The 15,786-nt window shown below is 39.6% G+C and overlaps 1 protein-coding gene across 1 annotated transcript; it reads right to left on the minus strand.

The window, feature by feature from the left end:
• Positions 1–3,165: 3,165 nt before the first annotated feature.
• On the minus strand, positions 3,166–15,260 carry slc44a1a (solute carrier family 44 member 1a). The gene is made up of 16 exons (XM_068321946.1): positions 15,026–15,260; positions 14,740–14,826; positions 13,436–13,578; positions 12,482–12,618; positions 8,336–8,429; positions 7,708–7,877; positions 6,992–7,081; positions 6,756–6,902; positions 6,433–6,615; positions 5,581–5,749; positions 5,311–5,467; positions 5,110–5,193; positions 4,877–5,014; positions 4,549–4,785; positions 3,830–3,904; positions 3,166–3,689 (listed from the first exon to the last, which is right to left on the minus strand). The coding sequence occupies exons 1-16, from the start codon at positions 15,047–15,049 to the stop codon at positions 3,672–3,674; spliced, it is 1,953 nt and encodes a 650-aa protein (XP_068178047.1). The 5' UTR covers positions 15,050–15,260; the 3' UTR covers positions 3,166–3,671.
• Positions 15,261–15,786: the final 526 nt, after the last annotated feature.

The following is a 15,786-nucleotide window of genomic DNA, read 5'->3' on the forward strand; positions in this document are numbered from 1 at the left end:
ATCAATTTACTGTGACTTGCAGTTGTCCCGCTACTGCTGCAGGGACAACCCATGCATTGTGGTGAGGCAGACGGTGCATGAAGCAGCTCAGCATGCTGAGGTACCAAATTCAATACTTTATTGGTATACGGATCATTTTAAGAACACTGGTACCAACAATTTATCTTTAAAATAATGCTTATGTAGATTTATTGGTTATATATCGATTCCTTTTTCAAATTATTTCAGATAAAAGAATTGGACATTTTTAAAAGATTTGGTGTGCTTTAAGCTAAAAACTAGGCTAGGACTAAAGACTAGGCTGTCATGCATATTTGCCATAACATATGCTACAGGTCATATAAAAAGTAATATTTTTAGAAGTGCTCAGCAATGAAGCATCCTTTAATGCTATACAATAAATAAACCATATTTCCACCAAAACACCAGCCTTGCAACAAAACAATGAGGATGGTGTGATAATTGCCTCCATCGGTGGCTAATGCACCTGGATGGGCATGTTCCTCTCCTTTAATGTGATCTGTCATCGCCAACAACCTTAACCTGAGCAACTTTATTGTCTGCTTAAATGTCTCTGGTTCTTTTAAATGATGAAGTCTTGTTTGTACTCTAAATGAAAGCAGCATTGCAGAAGGCCTGAGCTGAGCGTTTGGGCCAAGATGCTGAGGAAGCAGTATGGTACGCCTTAATGGTTCAGTCACTGGTGGTCAATACTCTGACTCACACACACACACACACACACACACACACACACACACACACACACACACACACACACACACAACACACACACACACACACACACACACACACACACACACACACACACACACAATTAGTGGGCTCATGGAACCACGTTTGAGTCAGCGCAAACACTAGACATTCTCATAGCAGTGGAAAAGAACAGGTATAATGGTTGTAAACTATTTATCAGTGGAATTAGAGTTTCTCAGAAGAGCCAGAGGGTTATTGCATACAGTTGAACACTAAGTGATGCAAAATGAACTAATAAAATGCAGATTTATTTTACACAGAGGTTTGAAAATATATATTTTTTAAAAATACATGTATTCAAAATGCATGTAGTAGTCATTTACTCATTTTTTCAAAGAAACCAATGAATACGTGAACAGGTAATTTACAGCGTTGACAACTCCCTGTTTACAAATAGAGTGGAATTAAAGGCATCTGTGTGCTGTGATACTTTTTCTTTGTCTGTTCCTGAGGATTCGGCTTTGTTAAGAGTGAAAATGTGATTGACAATACGTATACTCCAGCCACTGACATACTTTTACTACAATAACCACTATTAACAACACTCAACACTTGCTGCTTCCTGCTGAGGCAGCCTCCAGCACAGCATGTTTTCCTGTCTTTCTGTTCAGTGACAAAAGGCTTCCAGGAATGGTTAGTATTCCATCACTACTTCACTTCAGTGTTACTCTGTGCCAGCCATGAAACTGTTTTCCTCTGGATTCCTGTGTTTTATGGAGGCAGACAGCAGTGCAGAGAGGTTTCTCATCAATAAGCCCAAACTGCTTAGTGACTTCATTTCTGTCAGGTCAATACTGGATTGGAAGAACACTGGTGGGGATGAGGCAGTAATCATACATCAGTCGACTGATTGCAGTCAGGTCAGGGCAGTCTGCATCGACATCAACCATAAAGGTTTCCTATCAACTAGGCAACCTTTATGAACGAGAAAGACACACTGTTTTCAGTTTGCCAGATCCTCCCCTTGTTCATGGAGACAGCATGTATTTAAAATGTGGTGAAAAGTAAATTATCAACATATATCATTGTCAGACATTTTAATTCACTGTCATGTTTCACAAATGCTTCAAAGAAATGCAACACAGGCTTTGAAATATGGGAAAAAAATATTGGTGCAATGATTCATTTTCCATCATGTGCATGTCACAAGAACTCTAAACTTGCCAATCCTCAGAATGAAGCTCAGTTTGATTTTGTTGGGTAAACTGTAAGCCGAAGAAGAAGCATAACGTCAGTTGTAGGTTTTGCAGGAGCTGCTGCCCTCAGGTGGTTAGACTCAGTTCAACACTCAAAGCAAAGCTGCCCTCTCTTTGGGTATGCAACTCTTTATATCAACTCTTTGTTTTGCATTTGAAAAATTGAATAGTTAGAACGGTTGTATTTTCTTCACCAACAGCCCTTGATGGACCGATATTGAAAATTAACCATTTAAATCTCCTGAAGAATATGATACATCTTTCATTTCAAGTTGGAAATCATCACAACCCTTGAGAACAGCACATGTAATCATAACCCCATAGCTCTCAATGGATCTTCATGAAATTTTAATACAGGGAGAAATATTGACCCAGTTCATGGATACTCGGGGAGATGATTAAATCTGGAGTGACTCTGAGCTCAGCTACAGATTCTAGGTGGCTGTTACACACTGATGAAACATAATTATAGGGCAGTTAAATAGACATTCCCAGTCATAGACAACAGAGTGCGCAGGTCACATTGCAAACAGGTGGAAGAGTAAAGACTTGCTATCATCACAAATATACAGATCGGTTAAAGGCACAGATTTCATGTGACTATGCATCTATGGAAATAGACCTAAACGGACAAATAGATACAGGTCTACTTTAGTACAACATCCTTTTTTTTTTGAGGTTTCCAGGATTAAGGAATGATGCAAGAGGTCCTAGGCATGTAACGTCATCTTGACATCATCACAGCTTGTGGTCCATTCCGGGTGGAATACAATGATGAACTCTGATAAAAATGAAATGCCCATTGTTCATTGTAACCAACAACATACCCGATTTGTCAATGTTTAAGAGGGAAAATTCAGGCAGAAATTTCTGAAAGGATATTTGACATTGTGTATTACAGGAATTATATATATTAACACAATGATCAAATACAATTTGTCACTTGATGATGCAAATGAAATTTTGAACATTGGTTTTGGAGAATATCCTCTCAAAAGACATCATCTTTGTGGATTTTTCATATTACATGGCATAGATTCTTCTTTTTTATCCTAATACTTTCATTACTATAATGACTATCATTAAATCTCACTTTATTTGCTGCTCTCTTCTGGCTACAAGTGGAGTAGAACTTCTGAATCTGAGGCACACTGAACCATAAGTGAATGGGTCTGTATTGTAAAAGACTTGAGAATAGAATAGAATGCTTTTATTGTCATCATAAAGAAGGAAACATAAAAGTAAAGACAGGAGAAAGTCATATCACCTCACAGTGATAAAATGAAAACTGCAGAAACTATGTTTTAATTTATAGTATGAAGTATAAAACCTGAGAAGTAATAAAATAACAGTAACAATCCTGAAAAACTGTTAGCTATCCATTTCAAAATTTACATCAACCTTGAGTGAACAGGGAACATAGAAAACATGTTAAACCACTCATATTACTTCAGATATAAGATTAAAAAAAAGAAAAAAATTCGGGTTCTAAAGGCCAAACAACTAGTTAACTCAGAACAGGTTTCTTTTTTTATTTACTTATTGCCATGCCACATCTATAAAATGTTAAACCTTATCTCTGAAAAGGAAAGAACCAAATCCAGTGTATCTTAAGTAGAAAACATACGTAGCCTCTGGATGAATGCACAGAGTTAATTCAGTGCATTTTTAGTGTTTTTTGACAGTTTTTATGAACTTCGTTCAAGTCCTACCACGTGCCTGCAAAGGAAAAAAATAAAACAATAATATTTAATCACTTCTGTAACTTCTGGACACAGTAACAGAATCAAATACAGCATGGTTGATGGATTTACACGATGTGACAGTCATGATCCCGGCATGAAGATTTTCCTGCTTACCATGGACCTCAATTCTCGTCCGTCACCATCACCTGGTTTGTAAAGATCCCTTTTCTTACTGTTCTCAACATATTCCTGGGAAGAGAACAATATAAATCTGTCAATATTATCTAGAGGGAATTATTTTTATACACTGGTACAGTACTGATTCTTTTATTGGGGAAAAATGAACTTGAAGGTAATAAATGTTCAAGAAACTAATGCAACTTTTATCGTGATCCTACAATATACAGGTAGAGAATGTCAGTGTTAAACTCAATACATGAAAATACACCATAATGTATTAAAACGTAGTACAAAACAAAGTACAAAACGGTTTATGTCTGCTATATGCATCATAAATAAAAAGTTTTTATTTCAGTATGTGAATATACTTTTACAAAATGTTATTTAACTTTAATATCAAAGGCAACTCTTCACTACACAGGATATTAAGTGAGTTTTTGAATTCAGAGGTCCAGAAATTATGATAACCTCACTGAAGACTAGGTTCACACTGTCTTCACCAGTTTGTAAAGAAATAAAAATTCAAATTTTTAAAACTGTGCAAAGGCATATCTGTAGAGAACAGAAATATTTATAGAATGTTTGGACAAAAAATACTGAACAGGACAAAATGTGCCTTCCAGAAATGAGCAGTGACCCTGTCTGACACTATATTGAAATTCTTTTTAATCTCCAAAACACAAAAAAGCACCTTTAATATTTTATTCTCTCACCATTAAAGCCTTGTCCATGTAGTACTCTCGTCCAGGACTGCCATCATTATACTTTGAGTCCACAGCAAAACAGAGGAAGAGAACATCGACCACAATCTCAAAGACCGAAAGGAAGCAGTGAGCCACAAGGAAGGCAAATACACAAACGATGAGGATAGGCAAGACCCACACGGTGTAGTCCCTCTGGTAGTTCAGAGCCAGGACACCAGCAAAAGCTGTGCAGGAGACTATAATGATCTGAGACGATCAAGTAAAGAAAAAAACAACACATTGCTGTCAATTTAGTTTAGTAATATCTCACAAACAAAAACCAGATTGATTGTGGTACCTTCCCCAAGAAAAGGACAAAGTCCCCGACGGTGTTAATGGCGGCTACTCGGAGGGCGTTCTCCACCAGGATGAGGAAAGCGTCTCGGGCAGAGGTGCAGAAACTGGTGCTGTTGATGGCTGTTGCAGTATAAGCATTCTGACGACAAATGAACAGTACAGAAATACTGTAAACACTTGGGATCTTGTTTCCGCCATCTACTACACTACTTCCTTCAACCTGAAATGACTTACTTGATTTAAATAAGCGAGACACTTCTCAAGACACCACAAACAGCAGACACAAGCTTTCACCATGCATCGAGCGCAGGCGTTTTCCTATTTTAAAAAATGAAGAAAGTTAGTGAGCAAGCATCCCAAAAAGGATAATCAAATACAGATAACTGACAGTTGCAGGGTAAATATTTGCAGAGAAAATGTGACTTCGCAGCTCACCTTTCCTTTCAGCTGACTGTGAATGTATGTCAGGATAAGACGGGGGATCTTAACAAGAGTGATAATGAAGGAGCCTTTGGCCAAAGTGCCCAGATGGTAGCGGACGGTACGCACCATGGAGGAAAGGATGGGGGTAACTGGCAACTGAGACTTATTCCTAACACAGAGGAAGGAAGATATAAGTAAAAAGATGTAAACTAAAACAGAAATGATCATAAAATAACAGGGAGGAGAAAATTGAGCAACAAAATATAAAAGAATATCTCTTACCTTGTGAAGTAATACGTCACCACAGCTCCAGCAATGGTCATCTGCTGGAAGGCGAGAATGAACTCAGTGATCCAGATGAGACCCACAGCATGATACCAGACCAGGTACTGAAGAGGTCCTTGCATTTCATATTCAACGATGCCCGTGGAGTTGTTTTTTATTGCCGTTCCTTTGAAAGGACATTTAGCGTGAGAGCAAAAACCTTTACCTACTACATCTATTTAATTTCATTAATTATTTCAAACAGGATGTTCTTTTTTCTCCGTGAAGACAAAACTCTGGTTGATCATTCATTTGTATTCTGCAGTTTGAAAACTAAAAAAACTGAAAATCACCTGTCTGTGATGTAAACTTATGCATGCCGTTGTTAAAAATTCACTACTTTATTCTTAGTGGACTGTCAAAAATCTTGTATTTTCTGTTTTTTGCACCTTTTAAAGAAAATTGCATAATTTAACTACCCTAAAAGAAATGTAAGGTTTAACTTCACTTCGTGGTATATCCAAATGCGGTATGATGAGATCCACTGAATTAAGACCAGATTTAATTCCAATATGACTACCATTTTATGATTAAGTAGATCACATTCACTGCAATACAGTCCAAGAACAGCACTGTGGGGGATGAAAAGAGACGTTGTTCTTTTGACTGCATGCTCCCATGTCATGTGATTGGCACAAGATTCCAAGTGTGGGCGCTCAACCATTTCACGAAACTGAACAAAAAAATGTCTGACGGGACTTAATACTCCACTTGTTTGTGAAGTGATTGCACTGATAATGTACAGCACACACCAATAAATTCAATGCATCTGACAAACATTCCATACCTCTGCAAACCAGTCCCACCTACCTGAAGTCCCAAGGAAGAGTAGTACCATGATCCAGTACATCCAGAAGAGCATGAGGCAGATGAAGGTCCAGAGGGGCTGCAGGACCAGCAGTGGAAGGTGGATGAAGACTTTACCGGCAACATGGAACAGGGAGATGGTGAGAGCCACACGTTTCCTCATGAAGAACATCACAATCAGAAGGACTACCTGGTGGGTTAGACAGAGAACCAATAATGAGTGAATGGAACTGTAGAGAGGTAATCAAGCTTGAGAATAAAAAGCTAGACTCTCATAGAAGAAAAGATTTTTTTAGAAACATAAGAAATGATCTATACATACAAACCTACCGTGAAAATTGTGGCACCAATTGCATATATAAGCAGGGCTTTAACATTGTCTGAGACTACTTCCTTCCCAAATACTGATAGGGTGCTATTAGAAAGAGCCTTCCTGTGGTCCACATAAAGCCACCAGAGGACACCTGTCCCACCTGCAAATGAAAAAAAAAAAAAAAAAGAGTTCAACATCATCCCACACCGTAGTCTAGGTGAGTAGTTGTACATTGCTTTTAACATTTACCTAAGGATCCGATGATTACCAGGATCGTTAGTATCCACACCAGCACTTTGGAAATGTAACGAATGACAACCATCATGATCAGGGACAGAACTGAAAGAGAAGATGGTGCAACACATGAGTACAGGAAACACAGTGAATATAGAAAGAGGGCAGGTGAAAATGCAGAGAAGAGCTGAATTTATGGCTGATCATTATAAAGCCTAATGAATTAAATTAAATGATTAACACATGGCTTTGCTTTTTTTCTCCTAAACAATAAATTAGTAAGGTAAAAAAATTGAAATAGGGAAGCTCTGTCTAGTATGAATTATTTTGACTTGACAATTAGCTTAATCAAACACAGATCATATACCTGAGATGAAAGCTGTGTTTTGTCTTTATCTGATGTACAGATCGGAAAATTAAAAGCAGATGTTAAATTTTTGCCTGCAGACAATACGTCAGTGGATGAAGTGTCTTTAACCACACAGACATTTCCTGTTATTCTAACAACAAAAATAGCTTCCCCTTCCGGACGCCGTATTCCCACTGAATCTTCACTAGCAATTAATAGTACAGTGGGAACAGAACAAAATATACAATCCCCCCCTCCCAAAAAAACAAAAAACAAAACAAAAAAAAACACACCAGTAAAATGTTGAGGGATAAAACCAATGCAACATTCATTTAAAATATCCGTTTCATTTCTGTAACTGAGGAATAACCAGGTGTTATACCTAAAGCCAGCAGACAAAGACCCATGATAATCTCCTTGCTGGCCATCACCCCGGCGATGACCCGTCGTAGGACGCTGTTGTCACTAACAAATGTGACAAACGCCTGTGCAAATTCAGCATAGCAACCGATATCCACAGGAATACAGCGGTGGAACACTGGGACAGGTTTACTAGAAGCATGGAACAGACGGAGAACATGGGGGCATTCATCTCCAAGAAGCAGACTATGGAGAGTTGCATCTATATTATATCCATGATATTTAGTTGTTCCTACGTCTATGAGATTATTTCACATGGCATATTTGTGTGAAACTTCATTTGGAAATAACCAATGAATGAATTTGGTTGAAACTTCTGATCTTTCTATCACTTTACCCTTTTTACTACATTTTATGCATTTAAAAAAATCTAAGAAACACACAATTATACAATAAAAAAAAACATTGTGTCATATGGAATCTAATACACTGTGTTGGTTTAACCCTCTGCTATGAACATGAGCTTCACGAAGCTGTGACCTTACCTCGACAAACATCTAAATTAGTACTGGTAAGAATGGCTAGTGAAAAGTAGCTTTCCTGTTTATGTATTTGTATTTAATTAAAACCTTTAAAATATACTAGATTACCTTGGTGGAACAGGCAGTTTAGGACATTTAGTGGATCTCTCTGAATGGCTTGGGTATCGGGTGGGAGTAATATCATAGTTGCAGAGGTGAGATCCTGCCAACAACAAACAACAGGTCACTTTTAAAAATCTGAATTTGCATGCAATTCTAAATATTGTCAGTGCATATGTTGTATGTCCTACATTTATCATTGACAGATACATGGAAATACAGGTAGTCCTCAAGATACGAACACACGACTTACGAACATTCAGAGATAAGAACAACTGCATCCTGTCATGTCCAACAACTGTAGTTCCCCTTTCTGTCACAACCCACGCCAACCAGTGTAACATAAACACCCTATAGATTAAGAATTTACATGTCCCATCAAAATAACTTAGCAAATATAAGACTGAGTGAACAGTCTGCTCTGATGTCAGAATTCAGGTGGCTTTCCTGTCAAAGTGTCATCTGCGGTGTATTGTCCTTCTTTTATCCACGTCTCCGTGAACTTCTGAGCACAAAACAAACACACAGTGTAGACTAACTGTTACTTATTGACGTTGGCCAGGTTAGATTCCTGCCCAGAAGCATTAACCACTGAACGCTGAATGTTTTGTTATTTGATGTTAACTATTGGTGGCTTAACTGAAAAACTTAATGAAATAAAACAAGAGTAATCAAGCATAAAGCGGTATGTCGGACTTTTGATTACCAGAAAGCGCGTCATTCACATAAGTGCAGTGGAATACCTCAGTGGCTTCAGCTTTGCTTAGCCTCTACACCCTCTGAAGATAAAATTCATTCAGCAGAGGGAGAGATGCATCAGGAAGGGCATCTGCCGTAAAACTTTTGCCAAATCAAAGATGCGAATCAAACCTATGACTTCCATACCGGATCGGTCGAGGCCCGGGTTAACAACGACCGCCATCGGCGCTGTTGACCTACAGGGCGCTGGTGGAAATTGGACTACTGTTGGTCGAAGAAGGAGAGGAGGAAAGTGCGTTCGCACAAAGAAAGAGAAGAGGAACACCAAGACTATAGGACTGAGAGTAGGGATGTTGAATGTTGGAACTATGACAGGAAAAGGTAGAGTTGGTTGACATGATGCAGAGGAGGACGTTAGACATACTGAGTGTCCAGGAGACCAGGTGGAAAGTAGAAAGGCTAGAAGTTTAGGAGCAGGGTTCAAGTTGTTCTATCATGGTGTACATAGGAAGAGAAATGGAGTAGGAGTTATCTTGAAGGAGGAGTTTGTTAGGAATGTCCTGGAGGTAAAAAGAGTGTCAGATAGAGTGATGAGTTTGAAGCTAGAAATAGAAGGTGTGATGTTCAATGTTGTTAGCGGGTATGCGCCACAGGTAGGATGTGAGCTGGAGGAGAAGGAGAAATTCTGGCTGGACTTTGATGAAGTGATGCAGAGCATGCCTAGAAGTGAGAGAGTTGTCATTGGAGCAGACTTCAATGGACATGTTGGTGCAGATAACAGAGGTGATGAGGAGGTGATGGGCAGGTTTGGTATCCAGGAGAGGAACGCAGAAGGACAGATGATAGTTGACTTTTCAAAAAGGATGGAAATGCCTGTAGTGAATACTTTCTTCCAGAACAGGCAGGAACATAGAGTGACCTATAAGAGTGGCGTTAGGAGCACACAGGTAGACTACATCTTGTGTAGACGGTGTAACCTGAAAGAGATCAGTGACTGCAAAGTAGTGGTAGGCGAGAGTGCAGCCAAACAGCATAGGATGGTGGCGTGTAGGATGACTGGTGGTGAGGAAGACGAAGAGGGCAAAGGCAGAGCAGAAAACGAAATGGTGGAAGCTAAAAAAGGAAGAGTGTTGCATGACTTTTAGGAAGGAGTTAAGACAGGCTCTGGGTGGTCAGGAGGTGCTTCCAGATGACTGGACAACTACAGCTAATGTGATCAGGGAGACAGGTAGGAGAGTACTTGGTGTGTCATCTGGAAGGAAAGTAGACAAGGAGACTTGGTGGTGGAATGAGGAGGTACAGGAGTGTATACAGAGAAAGAGGTTACCTAAGAGGAAGTGGGACACAGAGAGGACTGAGGAGAGTAGACAGGAGTACAGGGAGATGCAGCGTAAGGCGAAGGTAGAGGTAGCAAAGGCCAAACAAGAAGCTTATGATGACTTGTATGCTAGGTTGGACAGTAAGGAGGGAGAGACTGATCTATACCGGTTGGCAAGACAGAGAGATAGAGATGGGAAGGACGTGCAGCAGGTTAGGGTGATTAAGGATAGGGATGGAAGTCTATTGACAAGTGCCAGTAGTGTGATGGGAAGATGGAAAGAGTACTTTGAAGAGTTGCTGAATGTGGAAAATGAGAGAGAACAAAGACTAGAAGAGGTGACTGTTGTGGACCAGGAAGTAACAAAGATTAGTCAGGATGAAGTGAGGAGGGCATTGAAGAGGATGAAGAGTGGAAAGGCAGTCGGTCCTGATGATATACCTGTAGAGGTGTGGAAGTGTCTAGGAGAGGTGGCAGTAGAGTTTCTGACTGGGTTGTTCAACAGGATCTTAGATAGTGAGAAGATGCCTGAGGAATGGAGGAGAAGTGTGCTGGTGCCCATTTTTAAGAACAAGGGAGATGTGCAGAGTTGTGGCAACTACAGAGGAATAAAGCTGATGAGCCATACAATGAAGTTATGGGAGAGAGTAGTGGAAGCTAGACTAAGGGCAGAAGTGAACATTTGTGAGCAGCAGTATGGTTTCATGCCAAAAAAGAGTACTACAGATGCAGTATTTGCTTTGAGGATGTTGATAGAGAAGTACAGAGAAGGTCAAACAGAGCTGCATTGTGTTTTTGTAGATCTGGAGAAAGCTTATGACAGGGTGCCCAGAGAGGAACTGTGGTATTGTATGGGGAAGTCTGGAGTGGCAGAGAAGTATGTTAGAGCGGTGCAGGACATGTATGATGACTGTAAGACAGTGGTGAGGTGTGCTGTAGGTGTGACAGAGGAGTTCAAGGTGGAGGAGGGACTACATCAGTGATCAGCTCTGAGCCCCTTCTTGTTCGCTATGGTGATGGACAGGCTGGCAGACGAGGTTAGACAGGAATCTCCATGGACTATGATGTTTGCAGATGACATTGTGATCTGCAATGAGAGCAGGGAACAGGTGGAGGAGAAGCTAGAGAGGTGGAGGTTTGTCCTGGAAAGGAGAGGAATGAAGGTTAGCCGCAGCAAGACAGAGTACATGTGTGTGAATGAGAGGGACCCAAGTGGAAGAGTGAGGTTACAGGGAGAAGAGATCAAGAAGGTGGAGGATTTTAAGTACTTAGGCTTAACAGTCCAGAGCAATTGAGAGTGTGGAAAAGAGGTGAAGAAGCGTGTACAGGCAGGATGGAACGGGTGGAGGAAAGTGTCAGGTGTGATGTGTGATAGAAGAGTTTCAGCTAAAATGAAAGGAAAGGTGTACAAAACTGTGGTGAGACCAGCGATGTTGTTTGGTCTAGAGACAGTGTCACTGAAGAAAAGACAGGAGACAGCTGGAGGTAGCAGAGATGAAGATGCTGAGGTTCTCTCTGGGAGTGACCAGAAAGGATAGGATCAGGAATTAGTACATCAGAGGGACAGCACATGTTAGAAGTTTTGGAGATAAAGTCAGAGAGGCCAGACTGAGATGGTTTGGACATGTCCAGAGGAGAGGTAGTGAATATATTGGTAGAAGGATGCTGAGTTTTGAACTGCCAGGCAGGAGGCCTAGAGGAAGACCAAAGAGGAGGTTTATGGATGTAATGAGGGAAGACATGAAGGTAGTTGGTGTGAGAGAAGATGATTCAAAGGACAGGGCTAGATGGAGGAAATTGATTCGCTGTGGCGACCCCTGAAGGGAAAAGCCAAAAGGAAAAGAAGAAAGAAGAAGAGGGAGAGATGTAAAAGTTACATTACGGTACTACAGTATTTTATTTAATTTGTGTTGTTTTCATGTCCTGTAATTATTCCTGTGCAGTTTTAGGGAATAGTACCTTCATATTTAGAGCAGTAATGGCATATAAATGACCTAAAATGGCGATTATAGATTGAAGTCGAACAATTCAGCTTACAAACAACCTCTCAGAGCTAATTGTGTTCATAGGTGGAGGACTACCTGTGCTATAAAAATGTGAAATAGGTCAACTGGGTCAACTCCGAAACATTTTCTTACCGTTATTTAGGGCGAACTGTTTTAAATCACTATACGTCTTCAGTTCTTCAGCAGGACATTTGGAGACACACAGTGCAATGGATTTGACCCTCCTGTTAATAAAGTCGAGGTTGCAAGGATCTAGAAAGAAAACATACCTGACAGGAAGAAACATGGTAATTACATTTTAGTTACTAAATCAACACAATCTTTCTTTCAAAATAGATTTTTCCCCCACAAACAAAGCTCAGTATTTGGTTGTTACTATAACAGCTGGGACTTTTCTGTATGGGCAGAAATGAAAGATGGTGACATTTGCTATTCTGTCACACAGATCCTTCTTTGTAGCAGAAACGCCTTTTATTCAAAGCCTCCATGGGCAATTGGCCCATCTATAAAGCATGACCCATTGTTTCTGGGCCTACAGGCTGTATGCTGATGCAAAGATTCAAAGCTTGTCTCACATAAATTATGACAGAAGACAATTTATCCTCGATAAAAAAGAAATACATAACAGATTTTTCCTGGAGATAAATATTAAAACTATGCCATTCATTCAGATGTAGTTTGCTCTGCGTGGTAATAATAATCTCTATTTATCCTCTGATTTATTCTCTTACAACACAAATCAGCATATTAAACATCAGACTGTCCTGGTTGGAGAAAACAGCATTTTAAATAAGTTATGCTTAGCACACTGTGTGGACAAGCAAACCAATTATTACAAATCCAGCAACATGTTGTTGCAACCAACTACTGTGCCACCAACACAAGTCTCAATATGCCAACGTCAATGTAGTGACTATTACTGCATCAGGGAAGAGAAAACAAGTGAAATGCATTGCTAACAGCAGAGTTATAACATATTTAATGAAAGAACAACATGAATTTGAAGAGAATTTTGAGAGAATTTGAGAGAATTTGAGAGAATCCACAATGTCCCAACTTCAGTCATTTGTAAAAAATCAGACTAACTTGTTTTCTTTCATGTCCCGGCCACTGAGGGGGACTCCCTCGATCTTGGTATTGTTGTGTCCACAGGTGTTGCCATAACTGTCATATCCTGAGATGAGCCTAGAAGCAGCCCCTGTAGCAATGGAATAGCCACAAATACAGGCCTGCCGACAACACAGATTAGAGCAGATCATCTAACTGAAACGTAACATGAAAGACAAGCTGTTGATACATTAACAAATGTATAATAGGTGCAGCTGTATGAGCATAAGAACATTAATAAACAGTCTTCTTCACTTTACTGACATTTGTACTTCATGCACAAGCACACGAAGCAAAATATTGTTTGCAAGTGAATGTGTTGGTCGAATAATGTTCTCATGATCAGTCCAGGTCATCATTCCAACCCCTTGATTAACAAATGTGATCTGCAGTCTGGTGGGGCGGGCTCACAAGTTGCATTATCTACTACTAGATGATTGAAATGAATGGGACCACTAACCGCAGCCTCAAATATTGCCATTAGTTGTCTGAATCAGCCTCAACCAAACCTGGATTTATTGCAATGTAAATAATTTAGCAAATGGCAATATTGGAAATCCTTAGATCTGGAAACAGATTAAATGTCGTAAAACTAGTATGTTTTTAATAAAGCTGCCTTACTTTTTGACTGGAACCGGTTTATTATTGAAATTTATTGACAGGCAAAGTAGCTTTTTTTTTTTTTTTTTTACTTTATTCTGCTGGTATTAAGGCATTATTCTCCTTACAGTCAGTGCAATTTTTGAAAAAAAATATTTTAGCTACTTCTGCTTTCAGCAACTTTACATCTGTGTATTCACGGAATTCCCAATAGAGCATGTACACATTGTAATACACACACGTATGCATGAACACAAACTTGTCAGTTTATTAAAGACAACTGGGTCCCAGCAACAGCCTTTGCAATAAATCCTAGCAGTAAATCTATTATTCTGAGGTTCACTTCACCATCACTTTGGATGCTGTAGTCGAAGTGGATAAATTCCTCTTGCAAAAAGACTTTTAACATTGATCCTGAACTTACATTAACGCGGACACGAGATATATATATATATATATATATATATATATATATATATATATATATATATATATATATATATATATATATATATATATATATATATATATATATATATATATATATATATATATATATATATATATATATAGTCCTACAAATCAACCCTGTATAGCCCAAAACCTGGTGAATGTGACAACTTTTATCTTAAAATGATTCAGCCTGATGGACCCCGTAAAGGAATGACAAACTGGAAACTTACCATCCCGATGCAAAACAACGTGAATATGACGAGCCATGGGATGTCTGTGCAGCTGCGCTGCTCCAGCGGTTTCCAGTCGCGTTTGCTCTGCCAATGCATAAAAAAAGAGATAAAAACAAGTGAAACACAGACTATTTGTGTATCTACTTGTCTTGTCGGTGCAGCTTTGATACAAAAGCCACACGACTACTCCAAAAGTAACCCGGCAAGTGACCGTGGTTACCAAAGCTGAAGTTGCTTCTGCGGTGACAGTCTCACGTTTTCCGCCGTGTTTTGGTGAACTCACCTCTGCGCTGTTACAACAACCCATGGCCAACGAGAACACGTTCAAACTTTCTCTTCGGTGAAATGTAATCGATTTTTCACCTCATTTCCCCCTTTCTCTTCTACTTCTACCTATAAACCTCACATTGACATGCATCCGCACAACTTTGCTCACACTTTTTGGGGACACTCCCTGTCTGCGGCGCTGAGGTGAACCAAGGCGGAAAACGCGGAAGAAGTCAAATTTCGTATGCTGCCTTCGCTGACTGTCGGACATATGAGTGACATCACATTAACTGGGATGCTGTGAGGAGTTGGTGGTTAAAACACGTGTGCGTGTGGGCGCAAATGGTTGTTGGTATTACCAGCGCTCTCTGTAAGGTAGGCGTTCTGTACTTAGATGGAGCGCCGCTAATAAATTATTATAAATTATAAAACTAAACCTCACCTAAGATGATTATCTGTTTCCCAGCATCAACAACATCAGGTGTTATTTAACTATTCAAATGTGTGAATAGAAAAAATATGTGAACTCGACCGATTTGCGTTCTTCAGCAGTTAAATTAATTTCATGTTGGCATGACAGAGGAGAGGCCTGAACTGCCCGTTTGTGTGACACAAATGCTGGGACCACACAATCTGTATCTTTAATACCTATACAGTTTGCTCAAAATAAAAACAAAACAAAACAAACATAATAATTGTAGTTTTGTCGCCCCCAGCAGTTTATATTGTGTCATTGCATGACAAATTGCTGGGGCGCTGCGTGACAGATCCTGCAAC

This window comes from Antennarius striatus, chromosome 8 (assembly GCF_040054535.1).
Source record: "Antennarius striatus isolate MH-2024 chromosome 8, ASM4005453v1, whole genome shotgun sequence".
Lineage (NCBI taxonomy): Eukaryota > Metazoa > Chordata > Actinopteri > Lophiiformes > Antennariidae > Antennarius > Antennarius striatus.